This window comes from Aethalodelphis obliquidens, unplaced genomic scaffold (assembly GCF_003676395.1).
Source record: "Aethalodelphis obliquidens isolate GAN/ISIS:26980383/991018 unplaced genomic scaffold, ASM367639v1 scaffold6, whole genome shotgun sequence".
Lineage (NCBI taxonomy): Eukaryota > Metazoa > Chordata > Mammalia > Artiodactyla > Delphinidae > Aethalodelphis > Aethalodelphis obliquidens.
The window spans coordinates 56,477,050-56,496,458 of record NW_020837950.1 but is presented as its reverse complement, the minus strand read 5'-3'; the positions used below and the strand labels follow the sequence as shown (position 1 = coordinate 56,496,458).

The 19,409-nt window shown below is 36.7% G+C and overlaps 1 protein-coding gene across 4 annotated transcripts in view; it reads left to right on the top strand.

The window, feature by feature from the left end:
- Positions 1-18,857, top strand: part of TRPC3 (transient receptor potential cation channel subfamily C member 3) — an 81,517-nt gene extending 62,660 nt beyond the window's left edge. For 3 of the 4 annotated variants that reach the window (XM_027103633.1, XM_027103632.1, XM_027103631.1), the window contains 2 exons: positions 15,216-15,291; positions 17,987-18,857. In XM_027103633.1, the coding sequence (XP_026959434.1) occupies positions 15,216-15,291; positions 17,987-18,129 (219 nt within the window). In that variant the 3' untranslated portion in view covers positions 18,130-18,857. Of the gene's footprint in view, positions 1-15,215; positions 15,292-17,986 lie in introns of those variants that run through there. The other variant, XM_027103635.1, reaches the window with a different exon arrangement.
- Positions 18,858-19,409: the final 552 nt, after the last annotated feature.

Sequence of the window (19,409 nt, the reverse complement as noted above, 5' to 3'; positions counted from 1 at the left end):
CCTTCCTGCTACTTTCCTTCTCCTTCTCCCTTAGAATCCTCTCACCAGCAAAGCTGCTTGGTTTTCTCTGCCAGCCACCAAGAAGCTGTCTTTAACTCTGTGCAAGGTTGGGTGGAAGTACTTGAGTGCTCCTAGACAACCAGGTCAGGTTTATTATCCTTCCCCTACATGGTAGCCGTTTCTCATGAGTAAACAGTTCTCTATTGATAGTGTGCCTTTTATCATCCTCTTGGGTCTTCAAATGATTGTAACAATTTTCCCTTTTTATACTAGACCGAATGGACTATGAGTCACTTTCCTTTTCACGCATGTTCAACTCTTTTGCTCCTGCCTCATTTTGCCAGGATACCATTTCTTTGTGGGTACCTGTGCAGGTGAGCTGGGTCCTCTGCTCGGGGCCTCACACAGGAGGCTGCACGGGAGCTGCTGGTCAGGACTGGAGGCTCATTTAAGGCTCCAGATCCTCTAGCAGGCACGTGGTTGTTGTTGGAATTCGCTTCCTTTTGGTTGTTGAGCTCAAGCCCTCAGCTGATAGAGACCATCTGCTATTCCCTCACATGTGGGCCCCTCTCCAAAATGGAAGTTCACTCCTCGGGCAGCCGTCCTGTCACAGAGTCACCTGAGGGCCGGGTGTCCTGTCCTGGGGCTCCTTTCCACAGGTCCCAGAGACGCCTGAGCGGTGGCCTCCTGTCAGGGGCTTCCCGGTCAGGTGCAGTCACCTGAGGGCCGGGCGTGGGGTCTGAGTCATGTGGGGCGCTGGGCACTCACCTTCTCTGCTCCCGAGTGCACCATCACAGGGGCTTCGGCCGGCGTCTGAGCCCGGTTTATATTCTTAACAATAAACGTACAAGAGTGCCCATTTCCTCCTTAATTTACCAATAGTATGTTACCAAAGGTTTTTGTCTTGTCCAAATTGATAGGTGAAAATGATACCACAGTGTCACATTTTACTTTGCATTCTTTGTAATGAATGAATTTGACCATCTTTTTAGACTTAGTTTTCTATATGCTTAAGACCCAATATTTATTTGCTTTTCTTGATGGGCTCTTTGTTATAAATTAGGCAGAATTCTTTTAAGAATTAAGAATTCTTTTAAGAATAAAGAATTCTTTTAAGAAAATCAGCCCTTTATCTGTGATAGGAGTTGAGAATTTTTCCCCCAGTTTGTTGAGTGTCTTTTTAATATTTGTGGGTATTTTTTCCCAACCGTTTAGAATTGTGTGTAGTCAGCATTACAAATTGTTTATGGCTTCAGATTTTGTGTCCTATTTCAAAAGCTCCTCTCCTATATGAGGATATTTAAGAAATGTTTTACCCATATTTTCCTTGGTACACTAATGGTTTCACTTTTTACATGATAATATTTGATCTGTGTAGAATATAGTTTGATGCAATGTGTGGATGGAGATCCAAATTTATTTTTTTTCCAGATGATTACAGAACTGGGTGTGTTGAATAATCTGTCTTCTCTTTTGATTTGAAATATCACTTTTATCATTTACTAAGTTCCCATATCTACTTAGATTTATTTCTGGGCTTTCAATATGCTATAGAACCATATTGTTTTAATTACTATAGTTTAAAACAAAATCAAACAAAATACACATAAACACATACATATGTCCTTACTTCAAGACTCTTACTTGAAGAGACTCTTACTCAAATTATTTTGCATAATTTTCCTGGTTATTCTTTCTTGTTTATTTTTCTCCTTAAACTTTAGAGTCAGCTTGTATAATTTGCAAAATATTCTGTTGGTATTTTACAGGTTGTGTTAACTTAAGAAGAATTGACATCTTTCTAATGTTGTGTCTTCCTTTTCAAGAATATGACACACCTTTCCATTTGTTCAGATCTTCATTCGTGTACCCAATATCATTTTAAAGTAGTCCTCAGAGTGTTCATTTTAATTAGGATTAAGTGGTGCAAATCACACAGAACCACCAAATACCAACCACTAGTAGCTGAAAGAACATAGAAATGTGTTTCTCTCTTCTCTTCAAGAATTCTGGAGGTGGTCATTCCAGGGCTGGTATGGTACCCACCACTGTCAGGGTCCCAGGCTCTTTCTATAATATTACTCTGTCATGATTGGCTTTCATTCTAACATGATCTTACAGTCCAAGAAAGCTACTGGAGCTCTGGCTATTATATCTGCATTCCAAAATATAGTCAGACAGTGATAGGGAAGAAAGATGCCTCCTTCCTGTAAGGAACTTCTGTAAAGTTACACAAACAGCATGTCTGCAATGGAGGCTACAAAATAAGTCTTAATTCCTAGTGGCCGTGTGCTGAGCTAAAAAACCAGGGAAGAGAACTGGCAGTCTCTGCCAAAGTGGATTATATTATTTGTCTTGGTGCTTTACACATACTTATATCTGTTATTTGATTTATAAGTTTCAAGTTTTATCTTTTGACCCTCCAGCTATAAAATATGAAAAAATCAGTATATTTATTTTATCTTTCACCATTTCCCCCTCCTCCTCCCAGCTTTTGCTAGTTAAATCATTAGAATTGTAGGGGTGGAACAAGAAAACCTTTCCTCTACCCATTAGGTTCTGTAGCTGGGGCCTGTGAATTAAACTAACAAAAGGCAGATTAACAGAAGAAAAAAAAAACCAGAGTTTATTTATGCATGCAAAGTGCAAACACATGGGAGAATTTTGTGATGAGTAACTCAAAGGGGTAGTTAGAAATTGAGGCTTATATATCATCCTAAAAAGGGCAATGAATTGTGGAGAAGTGACAAGACAAAGGAAAGAGGATGTCTTTGGGCTCCCAGGGGTGGTAAATTGTGGGAACGTGAGTATATATATGGGGAAATAATGGAAGATTAGGGTTACTGTAGTAAGGTTTGTGTTTGTGCAGAGCCATCTCTGAGCCAACTTTCTGTTTCTAGTGGTGATGCTTGTTTCTCTTCCTCTTGGTATGGGAGAGGGGAGGGGGAAGACCTTCACAAAGGGAAATTTATGTCCTGTTCTTGGGCAGTTGGGAAGAAGGCAGTGAGCTCCTTCTGTGTCTTCTGCTGCTTAATTGCCTTCAGCTCAAAGTAATCCTATGTCAAAGTGATATATTTGAGGGTGATATTTTCTGATCCCCTTCACTACCTTGTAAGATTATAATTCACATTTGTTTTAGTTTTAGTCCCACAGCTAAACAGTCAGTACTCACCACCAGTCTTTTGGCCTTAATTTTCCATTAATCTCTTTGTCAGGTAAAGTTTGTCTTCCTCCAGTTTCTTCAAAAAGAGCTCATGGGGGGGCTTCCCTGGTGGCGCAGTGGTTGAGAGTCCGCCTGCCGATGCAGGGGACACGGGTTTGTGCCCCGGTCCGGGAAGATCCCACATGCCCCGGAGCATCTGGGCCCATGAGCCATGGCTGCTGAGCCTGCGCTCCGCAATGGGAGAGGCCACAACAGTGAGAGGCCCGCGTACCGGGGGAAAAAAAAAAAAAAAAAGAGCTCATGGGAACTACGTTCTCTGAGTTATTTCATGTCCTAAACTGTTTCCTATTTTCTATATATTCATATTAACTAGCTAATTAATAACTAACTAATTCTTAGATATGACTTTATTTTCTTGATGTATTTGTAAACATTGCTCCAATGCTCCTAGAATGGAATGTTGATATGGAAAAGTTTGAGGCCAGCCTGATTATTTCTCTCATATAGTTGACCTGAGATTTTGATTTGAATGCCCAAATTTTCTTTGTTTATCTTTTGAATCCAATAACTTGCAATTGATTGTTCTGTAGGTGGATCTGCATGAATTTTTCCTAGCATGGAGTATGTCCTTTCAAATTGTACATTGAAGTCTTCTTTTATTTCTGAAAAATTTCCTTGAATTATACCTTGAAATATTTTTTCTGTTCCATTATTTGAGGTCTCATCTTCAGAGATACCAATTAGATGCCTACTGAATCTTTTTTTCTCTATTCCTTTTGAATTTTTCATCCATTTCTCTCTTTGGCTCCTTTTTTTCCCATCCTGTCTTTTATTCCTGTCTGTCTTCATATGTGCTGCTTCAAATATATCTTTCATTTCTGTGATGATTTAATTTTTTTCTTCCTCCTCTTCTTGAGATTTTCCAACTTATATATCATTTCCTACTTTGACATACCATATTTTCCTTGTGCTCTTATTTTGAAGACATGATTGGTCCCTATTTTTAAAAGATTATGTTTCAATAATGGTGTTATGTGTTTTCATCTCTTCTTTAGCATTTTTCTAGTGAGTGTTCTCTATTTGCTATTTGTTAGTTTCCTTTTTTCCTTGGACTGTCTTAGTGTATATGTTTTATAGATTCCTTACTGACTATTACTCAGTTTTGAATGAAGTAAGTTCTTCTCGGACCAGCTGGTTTCAGGAGGTTGGAGTCGGGCCAGAGAATTCCAGGGCGCCCGTCCCAGACTAGTAGGAATTTGCCTTTAGGCACAGCATTGTGTATGTGAGTTCAACTTATTCTTTATTATCTCTTGTCAAAAATAGCACTGCAGGATTGTTCACAAGGAGACTCTCCCTCTCCACCTCACTCACAAAGTACTTCTAGCAATTATGGCTTTTCTTTATAATTTCTCCTTCAGCCCTATAATTCTAAGCTTCTGTAGCCTTTGTATCAAAAGGTCAAGGACATTCTCAGCCATGAATGTCTGCTCTTGGCATTTCTCCATATCCCCATTTGACCTTTACATATAACCTTTCTAAAAAAGAATATGGATTCCTTTAAGTCTCATTAATGAGGGAGTTAGTGTTTCTGTTTCCTATTCTCCTTATTGCTTTTGAGTGATTTGGAAGAAGTGGAGAAACTTCTAAGTATATTGTTAAATTGAAAATGGCTATGCCTCCGCATGAGATGATCCTTGCTAAATGCCTAGAGATTCCAGAATCCTGTATATTTCGTATTTTCTAAAGAGAAGAATTCCCTGTGCCTGTGGCATAGTCTTCTGTAGCTCCCCAAAAGTGATAGCAGAAAAAGAGAAACTGAGGGAAAAAGTCTCAATCATCTATATATACCCCAAACTTCATATAAATGTCTTGATTACATTTAGATAAAAATCTACCTGTTATGAACTCCATGAGTGATAACAATTGGTTTATTTGTTATGAATTTTTGTTTCATGTAGTATGATTATGTGATTTACCTTAAAGAAATTCCAAATCTTAATCTGCTAAATGGGGATTTTTCCTTCAAAGGGGTGACCTTTGGAATACACTAATTCTAATGGTTTATATCACAGATCAGAATATTTTTGGAATATCTCTAAAGAGTTACTTCTGTAATTAGTTTATAAGACACAAAAAAGTGCTTTGTTACTTTCTCAGTCCTGAACTCAGCTAATCATTCACCTTATTAACAAGACAGTGCCATCTGACTTCACATTTTTTCAAAAATAATCACATCCTGGGACTTCCCTGGCGGTTCAGTGGTTAAGATTCTGCGCTTCCACTGCAGGGGGCGCAGGTTTGATCCCTGGTTGGGGAACCAGGATCCCACAAGCCGCAGGGCTCGGCAAAAAAAAAAGTTACATCCACCTTCAAAAAATATGTGGCCATCACCAATCAGGTCATCATCTTACATGTTTTACATTCAAATGAATGTTTCCTCTCCATGACAATTACTTCAAAGACAAGAGATTCAGATGTGTCTCAAAGGGCAACAAAGGAAAAATTTTTAGGTGCCTTAATTAATGGCAGTATTATTTATATTAACATTAATTATTACAAGCATGCAGAGGTAATTTTTATGTATATAAAGAATTTTTTTGAAAAACTGGGAATGATTTTTCTGTAGAACATAAAGACTTGGAGGGATAGCTATGATTGAATTCTGCTCATGAATACCTGTGTTAATTCAAGTTAAAAGTACATAGATATGCTAATATGACCTTGAGAAATGAGAATATATTGTAAGCCTCCACAAAAGCTGGGCTGTAGGTTCTTATCTCTCTGCTCTCTTCTGTGGCAGCTCTGCTTTAACAACCTTCTTTGGCTTGGGAACACCTCTGGCTCAGATAGTGTTAGACTGTCTTCGGCCCACATGATGGTCTCTGATCTAATTCATGTAGTCTTGATTTTACTGGAAGTACATGGTAATATAAGGAATTCACCTTAAGCTTCATGACCCATTCAGGATATCCTCTGTTATGCATGGTCTTATGTTGTAAGACTACAAATATACAGTCCATGGCTTCAAGGATCTCTCCACTGGAGTGGAAGGGCAGCATGGAGGTGGAAGGAAGGGAAGGAAAGAAAAAAGTAGGTGAACGTTCATACAACCTTGGGATATGGCTATGTGGTATAAGTGAGATATAAATAAAATGGTATGGGAACCCAGGGAAACCCAGAGGAGGAAAATATTTGAAAGCTGATCAAGTAGAAGAAGACGGAAATCTATTCTCTGTTTCTCCAAAGAACAAAACTTCGACCAGTAGTTAGAAAGTACAATGAAGCAGATTTTGACTCAATACAAAGGAATTTTTTAACAGCTACAATTGTCCAAAAATAGACCAAACCAACTGTCTGGAAAAAGTAGCGGGGTCTGAATCACAGATGTTTATTCAGAGGCTGTGCAATGGTGATCTGTCAGGGTATGTATGTCACAATGAGTGGTAAGAAAAAATGAAAAACACATGATTTCCAAGGACCCTTCCCTCCCTAAAATTCTGCTCTCTACTTCCAAGTTCTTTGTGTTTGTCCAAATCAATCTTATTACCTTATAGTCACACTTTATAGGTTGCTAAAATTCAGATTATAGGATCTGCCGATGTCAGTCAAATTTGGTTTCTCTGTAGGAGTAAATGAGGAAATAAATGTAAAAGTATCTGATAGATTACTTAACAATTGTTAGTTGAATTTGAATCAGTAAAAAATAAGCACGTGCAAAGAAAAGCTTTGATGCTTTCTGGAAAGGCAGGGCATGCACACATATGCAACCATCCGAATCTCATTCCTTCTCCCAGTCTTAATGGAGGGCTGAGAAATGAACTTGGATTTGTTTGCAGGAGATAATGTTTGAGGTAACTAGGACCAAGCTTTCCACACCTTGGATAGAGGAAATCCATAGTCCACTCAATAATATTACAATGTCTTCCTTAAACAGTGACTCACATGCTCATATTGAGAAATATGGATAATTTCTGGAGGTATGTGGAATGTGGAAGTTAATTTATAGACTTCTGTTGCATTAGTTAGCAATTTGACCAAGAGGGAAAGAAGATGATTCTGTTATTGATCGATTTAATTTGTGGTACTGGCTTTGATTAAAGAATCCATCAGAAATTGAGGTAAAGATAATATTTTAAATGATACTTTTACTTATTACTCACAAGTTTCATGATCTTTGCCTATAGTACCAGCATTATTAAGATGGGTTAATCAAAATTTTCTTTATAAAAGAAACATAAATGATAATAAGGAATAATAGTTACATTAATTGAGCACCTTCTATGTAATTAACTTGTATTATCTTTTATAAGATAGATGCTAACATTTCCACTACACAGATTGTCACCAAGATTTGATTGTTTGTAAATAGCTCAAAACACACTCAAGTCCAAGCTATTTGTCCTTGTAGCCCACTTTCTCAACTGCTATACAATACTGCCTTGGGCTCACCAGACAAGCTACCTAATAGAATGGAAATGGCTAAACTTTGCACCTTCTCTGAGCTGCAAATCATTTTGGAATTCACATCAGTTATCTTTCCAACGTGAACTAAGGGATGGACTATTACCAGGTAGTGTCATATGTGGGGAAACTGATTTCAGCCCAATAGCAGGTGTCTTCTTGCCTTTTAGAGAGACTCCAACTTGGTGCAGTGGTAGAAAAGTATATTTAAGCTATAAATATTAAGGTGAACATTTTTGTGGGATGCACGGAAAGCTTAAACCACATCAAATTTTGAAGGGAAAAATTTAGGCCTATAACTACCATTTTCCCTGTGGGTTAAAGATGAAATGGAGATGAATATGCCCTCTTCTTTTCCCTTCAATGAGGGAATTTAATCTGAATAGTTTTGTTCAGGATATTTCTAGGGAACTTGAACACTATATGAATGTTTAAAATATTTTATTTTCCTGTTATTGTCCCTTCTGGCAGTAAATGTAAGTTTTCATAGACTTTCTAAGTGTGGTTTTGGATAATGTTACATAAATGTTTTAGAGTATTATGCTAGGGAATATGGGTAGCAGTATCTTAGTCCTCAAACTTTATAAGTAATACCAACAAGAGCTGTCCTTTTCTAAGCAGGAACTATGCTTTTTACATGCATTTGATTATTTAATCTGTACAACTTATTAGTTGAGTTTTATTACCCCCATTTTATAAATGAGGAAATGGAAGCTTAAAGAGTTTAAGCACCTTTAATTCACTCAGGTAGTAAATAAAGGCCTACATTCAAATTCATAGGGTTTTTTTTTTTTTTTTTTTTTTTTGTGGTACGCAGGCCTCTCACTGTTGTGGCCTCTCCCGTTGCGGAGCACAGGCTCTGGATGCGCAGGCTCGGCGGCCATGGCTCACAGGCCCAGCCGCTCTGCGGCATGTGGGATCCTCCCGGACCAGGGCACGAACCCGCGTCCCCTGCATCGGCAGGCGGACTCTCAACCACTACGCCACCAGGGAAGCCCCTCAAATTCCTAAGTTTTTTACTCCAAACTTCTGCCTCATTTCCATTTTTAGAAGTTTCATTTTTTCTGGAGATAGTATTTCTAAATAATGCACTTCTGAATGGTACTAAATAAGACCCTTATAAGCCCTGAGTTATTCTCAGTTTCTTTACAACATGAAGTTTTTACAGCTTTGTTTGTAAAAGTGAAAAATATTTGTTTATCATGACTGAATGACTGTTGGCTACTGAAGATGGAATGAATGCCCAGGCTAGCGAGGCACATCGATTTGCTAGGCAGCATTAAAAACCTATTTATAAGAGTATTTTAATTGTTTTTATTTTATTATATTTTAAATTTTGATTATGGACTATTTCAAACACAGAAAGGTATCACAAAATGTCCTGTTGGACATCTATGTCACTACCATCTTACTTTAATAAATATTAACATTTTGCCATATTCTTTTCGGATCTTTTTTGTAAGGAAATTTTGATACAACTAAAATACCCCTACTCTATTACATTGGCTTTCATCCCTCCCCAGAGATCTTCACTATCTTGAAGTTCTTGTATGTTCTTCCCACGTATACTTTATTATTTACATAAGTATATTCATACCATTATGTATTGATACTAGTTTTATGTGGTTTTGAAATATATATAAATAACATTACATATTCTGGTTTTTTCACTTATCTTTATATTTTTGAGAATTATCTATATTGATACACATATGTCTTGTTTTTCATTCTAACTGTTCTATAATATCCCATTGTATGAATACACAATTTTTGTTTATTCCTCTGTTGATGAAAATTTAGCTTATTTTCCATTTTTGCCTATTATAAATAATGCTGTATTGAACATTCTAGTAAATGTCTCCTTTTGCACATTTGTAAGTGTTTTTCCAGGTTGTGTACCTGGGAGTGGTAATATCAATTTCTATTTCCAGTAACAGGGTATAAGAGTTTCCCAATGTTCTCACAAGAACTTGGTATTATCAGAATTTTTAAATTTTGCAAACTACAAAACAACTTCCCTTTATACTTCAAAAACGTCAGCATCATGAAAGATAAGGAAAGGCCAAGGAGCTGTTCCAGATTAAAGGAGACTGAAGATACATGACATCTAAAAGCAACATGTGATCCTTGATTGGGAAAATGAGACAGTTTGATCCATGTTAATTTTTCTAAAGTTTGATCATTGTAGCATGGTTATATAAGAGAACATTCTTAGAAAATACTCATGGAAATATTTAGGGATAAAATGACATGATGTCTGAAAATTATTTTCAAATGCTTTAGCAATATAATCATAATAGACACAGGGAGCAAGATAAGCAAATGTGGCAAATTTCTAACATTCGTGAATCAAGGTGAAAAGTCTGAAGTCCCTTTATTTTACTTTCAACTTTTCTGTGCGTTTGAATTTTTTTCAAAAGAAAAAACGTTTGCCAAACGTATATGTGTGAATTGGTATTAATTTTTTAAATGTACTCTTCTCTGATTACCAATGAGATTGAACATCTTTTCATACATTTGTTGGTCATTCAGTTTTCCTTTCTTGTGAATTTAAATTCTTTTTCCTAATTCTACTTGGCTGTTTGTCTTTACCTTAGTGACTTGTCAAAATTCTATCATGTCCTGGATACTGATCCTTGGTCAGTATGTTTTGCAAGCAGCCTGTCTCCCTCTTTGGTTTGTCTTTTAACTTCATGTAATGGTTCACTAAGGAGTCGCAGCCTGTGAATGTATGAAAGTGACTTTGTTTTCAGTAATTTCCCACTAACTGTCTTCTTTTGAACTCTTCTTTTCCACTGAATGGAGGAGCCCTTTACAACACCTTGTCAAGGCTCCATAACTTTCCAGTGACTTTGGGTTATTAGAAAGTCTCATGTTTGTAATTAAAGAGATAGTTATGTTTATTTTGAAACTTGAGAATTCCCTGGCAGTCAGTGGTTAGAACTTGGTGCTTTCACTGCTGAGGGCCGGGGTTCAGTCCCTGGTGGGGGAACTAAGATCCTGCAGGCCATGCTGCAGGGCCAAAAATAAGTAAATAAATAAGTAAATAAATAAAAATTATTGAGAGAGAGAGAGAGAGAGAGAGAGAGAGAGAGAAAGAAAGAAAGAAAGAAAGAAAGAAAGAAAGAAAGAAAGAAAGAAAGAAAGGAAAGAAAGAAAGAAAGAAAGAAAGAAAGAAAAAGAAAGAAAGAAAGAAAGAAAACCTCTCCAAATCAATCTAGCACTCTTCTCCTCACTCCTATAGCACAAGCTAAACCTCTGAAGGTGATTCCAGTGGCTGAAGGCTGTGGTCTGCTTTGTCCACACCTCCTCCTGTTAGCTCTTCTAGGTGTTCATCCTGTGCTATGTGGAGAGGCAAGGGGAAGAAGCTGAAAGGTAAACATTTTTCCCTTGAGTTAACTGCAGGTTGCAGTCTCTTCCTTGTTGTTCGTCACTAGTGCTCTAACACTGATCAAATCCTGATGTCCTGCTTGTGGCCGTCACCAAACTGCTACCTGTCTAACTGGGCGGGGGCACGTTTAAAGGGTTTGAGAAGGCGATGCACAGCTCCCTGATGCAGAGATCTGGCTCTCACTTGAGGTGTGGATCTAATTTTCACCTTTCCCATTAGGAGAGCCCATTGTCCAAGCCCCATTTATTGAAAAGATTATCGTTTCCCACTGATGTGTATTCCACCCAACATAGTGGAAATTTGTCTCTGTTTCTCAAATATTGAGAGTACAGGTTGACCCAATGGCTGTTCCTCTCTTATCATAGTTCTTTTTCCTTTCTGACTAAATTACCAGGATCAGGCCAGCAAGCCTGCTAGAACAGCCATCTAATTGGAAGCAGGATGCCAGGCTCCCTTTCGTACAGGCAACCCTAAACTTTACATTGCCTTGGATTTCCTTCTTCCCTTCGCTTCTAGGAGGCGGGCTGCACCTTCTCCCTTCCACACAGGTAAGGGAGAGAATAACCTCTCTCCCCGCAAAGCCCATGATCCCTCCCATGTCTCACTCTCTTTCCTAATGTGAGGTGAGGAGAAAGTAGTTGGTAAGTTCAAAACTGATCTAGTGAGTCTCAGTAAGCCCTGAGGGGAGGTGGATGGCTCCAGCTGCAGGGGCCAACGTGGTCTTAGACCATGGTGGCTGACCTGGTACTTAGCATCCTTTTGCATCAGTCTTGGGTTTATCAACAATTCCAGGACAGCAGGAAAAATCCCATCGGACATAAGATTACATGTTATTGATATTCTTCCTTGTATGAAAGTTTTAAATTGTCCTAATATGGTCAGATGTATCAACATTTTCCTTATGGCTTATCCTTTCTGTTAGCTTTCTCAAGAAACATCACCATATTCCTTTCAAAGTTTTTGCTTTTCACATTTAGATTTTTCGTCCATTTGGCTCTCTTCTTTAATATATGGTGTGAGGAAGGTCTAATTTTAACTTTCCCTGTAAGGATAGTCTATTGTCTAGGCCCTATTTGTTGAGCAGTCTTTTCTTTCCCACTGATTTGTATTACCGCCTTTCAAGCTGCTTTTCACTGATAAACACTTCGTTGTTTTTTCTTTCTATAGGAATATGCCGGCATTGTCCCCAAAACTTAATTATATCCCACCCACAGTGAATTGTCCCAGTGAGGTTTCGTTGGAGCAGGGATTGTATTCACTGTTGCATCTCCAGTGCCTAGTATGGTACCTGGCACAGAGCTGGCGCTCACTAAAAATATTTGGTGAATGAATGAATGAGTCCTGCCTAAGGTCTGTCCTGGGGTCCAGATTCCACACAACTCAACAAGTTTTATACATATTTTATTATGACTGATAAAATGGGCTTTTCCTTTTTGATAGCATGGGCTCCCTCTCAATCTGTCATTATTCTCTGAGACAGACATTTTGAATTATCCTAGATTTCTCCTTTTTACTTGACCTTGGCATCTAGTAGGTCACTTTGGTTCATAATTCATACTTTCTTAAAACTGAGGTACATTTTCCACCCTCACTATATCTGCATTTCAGTTAGAACTTTTTTTTCTTTTCTTTATTGTCTTTTTAATGCTTGATATATGCACAAGAATATGTGCAGCACGTCAATTATGAAGTATAATTACATGCATACCTAGGAAGCCACCACTTCCGTGAGAGGGATAACATTATCTGTCCACTGCCTCTGCATGGGTGCCCCTCCCTAGGCCACACCCTTGCCTCCACCTAAGGGGTAGTCACTATCTGGAAGTCTGGGTTTCTCATCCTCTGCCTTTGGCTTTCTTTTCAAATATAGGTTTATCACAAATATAGATAGTCCTAAAAATGCATTTTGTGGATTTACTTTTATTTAGTAACCTTATAAGGATAGTTTCATACTTTGTGAAGTCTGCAACTTGAATTTGTCATTCAACATTTATGCTTCTAAGATTCATCCATACTGTTGTGTGTGGCCATGGTTCATTAATTGCATTAATTAATTTCATGAGTGAACAGAATGACATTACACTGTGTAACATACCATGATTTACTTGTCTATTCTTCTGTTGGTATTTGTTTGGACTGTTTCCAGGTTTTTTGCTGTCTCAGGCAAGATTGCTATAAACCTTGTCTATGTCTGTCTCTTGGTCCACATGTGCTAAGTTTCTCTAGGGCCTATACCAAGGAGTGGCCTTTCTGAGTGAAAGGATATGCAAGTGTCCAACTTTAAAAGATAATGCCAAATTGGTAGGGGATTAAGAGGTACAGACTACTATGAATAAAATAAGCGGCAAGGATATATTGTACGGCAGAGGGAAAGATAGCCATTGTTTTATAATAACTTTAAATGCAGTGTACTCTATAAGAATATTGAATCACTGTGTTGTACACCTGAAACTAATATAATATTGTAAATCAGCTGTACTTCAATTACAAAAAGATGATGCCGACTTGTTTTTCAAAGTGCTCTACTGTACTTGTACTCATGCCAGTGAAGTACAAAAGTCCCATTGATCCATATCCTTTCCAACACTTGGCATTATAAGATTTATTAATTTTTCCCTTTTCAGATATAAAATTATATCACTTTTTTCCTTTTTTCCAGTTTTATTGAGATATAATTAACATACAGCACTGTATAAGTTTAAGGTGTACAGCATAATGATTTGACTTACATACATCATGAGATGATTATCATAATCAGTTCAGTGAACATCAGTCATCTCATATAGATACAAAATTAAACAAATGGAAAAAAAAATTTTTCTTGTGATGAGAACGCTTTGGATTTACTCTCTTACCAACTTTCATATATAATATAAAAGAGTGTTAATTGTATTTATCATGTTGTACATTACATCCCTAGTACTTATTTATCTTATAATGAAGTTTGTACCATTTGACTGCCTTCATCCAATTCTCCTCCCCACCCCCATGTATCTCCTTTTAATTGTAATTTGTATTTCCCCAAGAAAAGATTTTGAGACTGTTTTATATGCATGTTGGCCATTCACAGTTCCATTTCAATGAAGTGCCTGTTTGTCTTTTGCCCATTTTTCTATTGGATTATTTGAGTTTTTCTTATTAAAGTTCTTCATATATCTTGGATCCAAATTCTTTACCAGTTGTAAGTATCATCAATATTTTCTCCCAGTGTGTGGCTTGCCTTTTTACTTTCTTTATGGTACCTTTATTAACAGAAGTTTTAATGAAGTTTTAATTGTAATGAAGTTGAATTTATAAATCTGAAAAGTAGAAATTATAATAGAATTATAATTATAGTAGAAATACTATAATTAGAATTTTTATCTTGTTTAAAAAACATCCAGTTGTACACTGAATTTATAAATATATTCTCCTATACTTCCTCTTAAAGGATTTAAAAGCCTTGTCTTTCATATTTAAGATGCACGTGGAGTTCCTTTTTTTGTGCATGGTATGAAGTAGGGCTCCAATTTAATTTTTTCCATATGGTAAATAATTATCTTGTAAGAGCATTTATTTAGTTTGAAATATATTCACAACATATATCGCTATGAGAGGAAAACATATAACAGAATATATGGTATTTAGACAACATAAAATGTAATACATATAGTAATTAGTATATATACAAAATTTAAAGATATTGGAAAGACATACACTAAAATAACAGCAATGATTATCTTTGGACGGTGGGATCATTGATGATTTTCGTTTATTGTTTAGTTCTCTGTATTTTCCAAATTCTCCGTATTGCACATATATTTATATATTTTTTAAACAGTGAGAAATAAGGTGGTATCTATAGATGATAATTTAGTGTCAATGCGCCTTAAAGAGAATCATTATTTGAAAGAGAAGCCATGAATTGAAGTCTTTTAGCTTAACTTCTTTCGAAGCTTCTTGCATCCCCGGAGTGGGGTGGCAGTGAGGGTGAATGAAGCCTGGGTCAGGGCAATGTTTGTGGATCATTCAGTAAAATTCAGTACAAGGTGAAAAGGGATGAGGCTCTGAAATCTGGGTGAGTCTTCTGTAAATAGTTACATACAGCTTCTCTCCCCTGGGTTCTTTGCTTTACAGGTATGTAAGGCTCTTTGGGAAATAGGATCCAGATTACTTATGTATATCATTGGTGATACAATTTTTTTTTTTTTGGCCCAACAGCAGATAATGAAAAGACTTATAAAGCGGTATGTTTTGAAAGCACAAGTAGACAAAGAAAATGATGAAGTTAATGAAGGTAAGCACCTTCAACTTGAGAAACATCCTTTTACAACTAATTTAATAAACTTGGAAAACTTCATATTGAAGGATACTTTAAAAATCCAATATGGGAGAGTAAGAAATGAAAGTAAAAGTCAACTAGAAATAACTATTGTTAGTGCAATTCCTTCTTACCCTGCTTTCAAAAAAAAAAAGAAAACAAATTTAAGTTGATTTTGGAGTTGCCTTGTATTTTGACTCATCATAATATATCAAAGCAAGACTAAGCCACTTAATCCCAGTAGGAAAGACGGGGGCATTACTGATTTCAGTACAAAACATTTTAATAATAAATTAAAATTAAAACGTGTGAAAAAAAAAATCCAATCTCAGGTAACTGGGTTCCTCCAAGATTGACAGGAGAATCTTACGCTACATTTCTAAAACTCTTTTTAAAGAAACCGTCACTTAAATTGTCAATCAGAGACAGTTTATCACTACAGAATGCCCTGATTTCTTAGAATGTAAAGTCTGCCATCTTTCTGGGAGTTTTTAATCCCTATTACATAAGTAGTCTGTAGTTTCACTTCTGTTTCAGGGAGTTCACATTGAGTGTTAACATTTTTCCAGTGATGCAGATAGAATAATGTTGGCTCAAACAGAATCCACATTTCTTCAGAAAAATCTTTACTTTGTTGTCCAGAAAGAAATCTCTAACCCATTTTTCTCATCTGGTGTTTCTCTTTTGCCTTTCACTTTTCTTCTTGGCACCTGTTTTCCAGGCATATCCTAGGCAGCACGTCTGTCTGGACTGTAACAGTTTTTCATCAAAGGCTGGGGTATAAGACAAAGTACAGGTCCAGAGATGGAAAGAATTCAACCAGGGAGAAATAAGTTGCCCTAAAAATAGAAACTATAGCTTTCAACACCAGTGAGATGCTACTAGATAGAGCTACGCTGATAAGAAAAGGCTAAACTAAACTGTCGAGCTTTGAAGCCATTACTTGATTAATACAAGGAATCTCTTACAAATTTGAGTCAATACAATGGTATGTGTTTGTAGAAATCCAAGAATGTGTGATTGGAAACCAGCAAAAACCCAATCATGGTGACCTAGAAACAGTCTCAGAGAGACAGGATTGGAATTGAGTTTTAGTTTAGAAAGCAGAAACCTTATCTGTTGTACCATAACCTCCCCGAAAACAAACAAAAAAACTAAGTGAAGGGGGCAATGGGCCACCATGACAGCATCAAAAACAAGGAGTCATCTTCCAAGTCCTTTTATACAAAAGAGGAAAGTGAATTAAGGAAAATTTGGAGTTTTGAACAAAGTTCTAACTAAGAAAGTATATCATATAATTTAACCTGTTCCCTGAATAAATGAAGAAGCTAAATCCCGAAGAGGTTGAGTAATTTGTGTTTCCTCTATTGGCAAACTAAGTACAACACTTAGTGTGTAGGCTTCCCGTAACTCAAAAACAAGGAAGAAGAATGTAGTAGTAGGGAGGTGAAAGGGGGCCCACTGGGCTTATGGTCCAAATATGATATTAAATGCTGTGAGAATCCATTTCTTCCACCAAAGACTGGCCTCGCGATTTCTAATTTGATCAGTTTATTTCCTCTACGTTGCCAAATGTGAAAGGAAAAGCCCCCCCCCACACCTTTTTTTTGCCACAAAAAGAATCAAATGTTTTGTGTGTATTCTTGAGGAAGAGCTAGAATTCTTTAAAATAAAAGGTTCTGACGTTTATATAATAAAAGAACATAGATTATACTTTAAAGCATCATAAAGATACCAGGAAATACCATGAAAGATATGTTTTACATATGATTCTATTATAGAAAGCTATTAAAGTGCCAGTGATTTAAAGAATCATTTCTTGGATTCAAGATAAATTCATGCCCCAAGGTTTACCTTTCAAAGTCAATGGCTTATCTACATTACAATTATTTGCAAGAGAATCCAGTTGTTAATTGCAATCTACACATGCTCAAAGTATTACCAAGCTAAATTATGGGAATAGTTGTGTTTTAATAGCCAGAAGTTTCCTATGGAGACTTCTGCGTATGTAAACATTGCCAGTGGTACTACATCTAAACTCCTTAATTTCACCATTGCTTGTTATTTCCTTATACATCATCCCCTGTGCCACAGAAACTAATTTGTTTGTTCCTTAGCTCCATGTTCATTGCCACCGCCTTCCCTAAGAAATACCCCTACTCTTTTTCCTTCCTTTCCCTTACTTCAAACTTGACCTCAGTTTACTTCTTACATGTATTTGCCTGTTACATAGATTGATTCATTTTTAGAAATGTTTCATTTTGCTAGGATTTCCTTCCAGCCTAGCAATGGGAGATGATCCATATAGGTGTCAACCCTTATGGCTCAGGGAACCAGACAAACTCCCTGAAGATAGAAAGGAGATACTCTGATTATAGACCAGTTAACAGAGAAATCACCCTGTGTTAAAAATTGGCTGAGCCACAGGACAATACTTTAGCTGAGTTTTGCTTTTAAAACATAGCTGAACTACTTTTTATAGCTTTTTTTCAAAAGCCAGTACATTTTTAAAGGCAGACATTCCTTAAACATTCTAAAGGAAAACACCTAAAGTAACTATGTTGGAGATGTTATGAGATAAATGCATTCATGTATAAATTTCACTCTTTGTTTTTTTCTAAATACGAAGGGCAAATTACCAACTATATGTTTTTTAATACAAATACCGTAGGTGAATTAAAAGAAATCAAGCAAGATATCTCCAGCCTTCGCTATGAACTTTTGGAGGACAAGAGCCAAGCGACTGAGGAATTAGCCATTCTAATTCATAAACTCAGTGAGAAACTGAATCCCAGCGTGCTGAGATGTGAATGATTCAGTAACCTGGAATTATGGCTTTGACTGTAGCACAATTGTGGGCAATAATATTTCTAAGTATGAAATACTTGAAAAACTATGATGTAAATTTTTAGTATTAACTACCTTTATCATGTGAATCTTTAAAAGTTAGGTCTTAATGATTTTACTGTTTTATCACATGCAGATGGTCTTCATTTTAATTGTCTGCCTTGACATTACAAACAATGACGTGCCATTGTATTTAAAGGCCCAATATTACTACATTATTGATATTTTTGTCCATTTTAGAATAAACTCTATGTCTTTGCACTACCTGTTTGCCTCTAAGAGACTGTAAGCTCCTTGGGGACAGGGACCATGTCTTATTCATCTTTGTGTCTCCAGCATCTAGTACAGTGCCTGGTACATAGTAGGTGCTCAATAAATGTTGTCAAAACCAACTGAACTGAACTGCCAACAAAATACAAATAAAAATTAAAAGGCCATCACTATGTAGCATATATTCCCTTGTCCAAGTGCTAAAGAGATTTTTTTTTTTGAAAAATATAAACTGAAAAAATTTTACAAACAGCTATGACTTGGTCAGATTTTCTTAGAATTTTTGACATCACTGATAATCCTAGAACCTTTGAGCCCTGAATGAAGAATTTCACAATGAAATGGGTTAATAGAAAATATAATTACATTACATATTTGTTTCATAGAATTGTTCAAAACAACACATTAAAGATTTTTCTAAATTATATACTTTTTGCTTACTGTCTTAGATTTTCATTTGGTTTTTTTCAGTAATGTGACTTTAGTCAGTGGGGTGGTGAATTTTGTAGAGTCGGGGGTTATGCAGGGTTGTTAGTTTGTTATAACCTCCTAATTTCTGCCTCTGATGCTTTAATGCTAAATAAGTTATCAACAACTGACTTCATATCTTGCCTGTTAGCTCCACTCTGAGTTTTGGAGGGTATGCTATGGGGAGGAATAGGAAGGAGCAATGGCTGTGTACCTGGAAAGCCATGTCCAAGCATCACCAGGTGTGTTTCATTTTCCTTTGAGGCATCTCTTGCCATCATTGCTTACAATGATTGACATCCTTTTCTTTATCAAGGCATTTCACTTACACTGGCTACACAAAATAGATTGTGATGTATGTGTATGACTTACTATATAACTGAGCTGAACACTGGTAATATCCACAATGCCTCATGACTTTACTAGGAAAGGGGTTACAGACTGGTAAGTTCCCTCCTTTCTTCACAGACCATAAAACGTCAAAGTATTTGTTTTAACCAGGTAGGTTT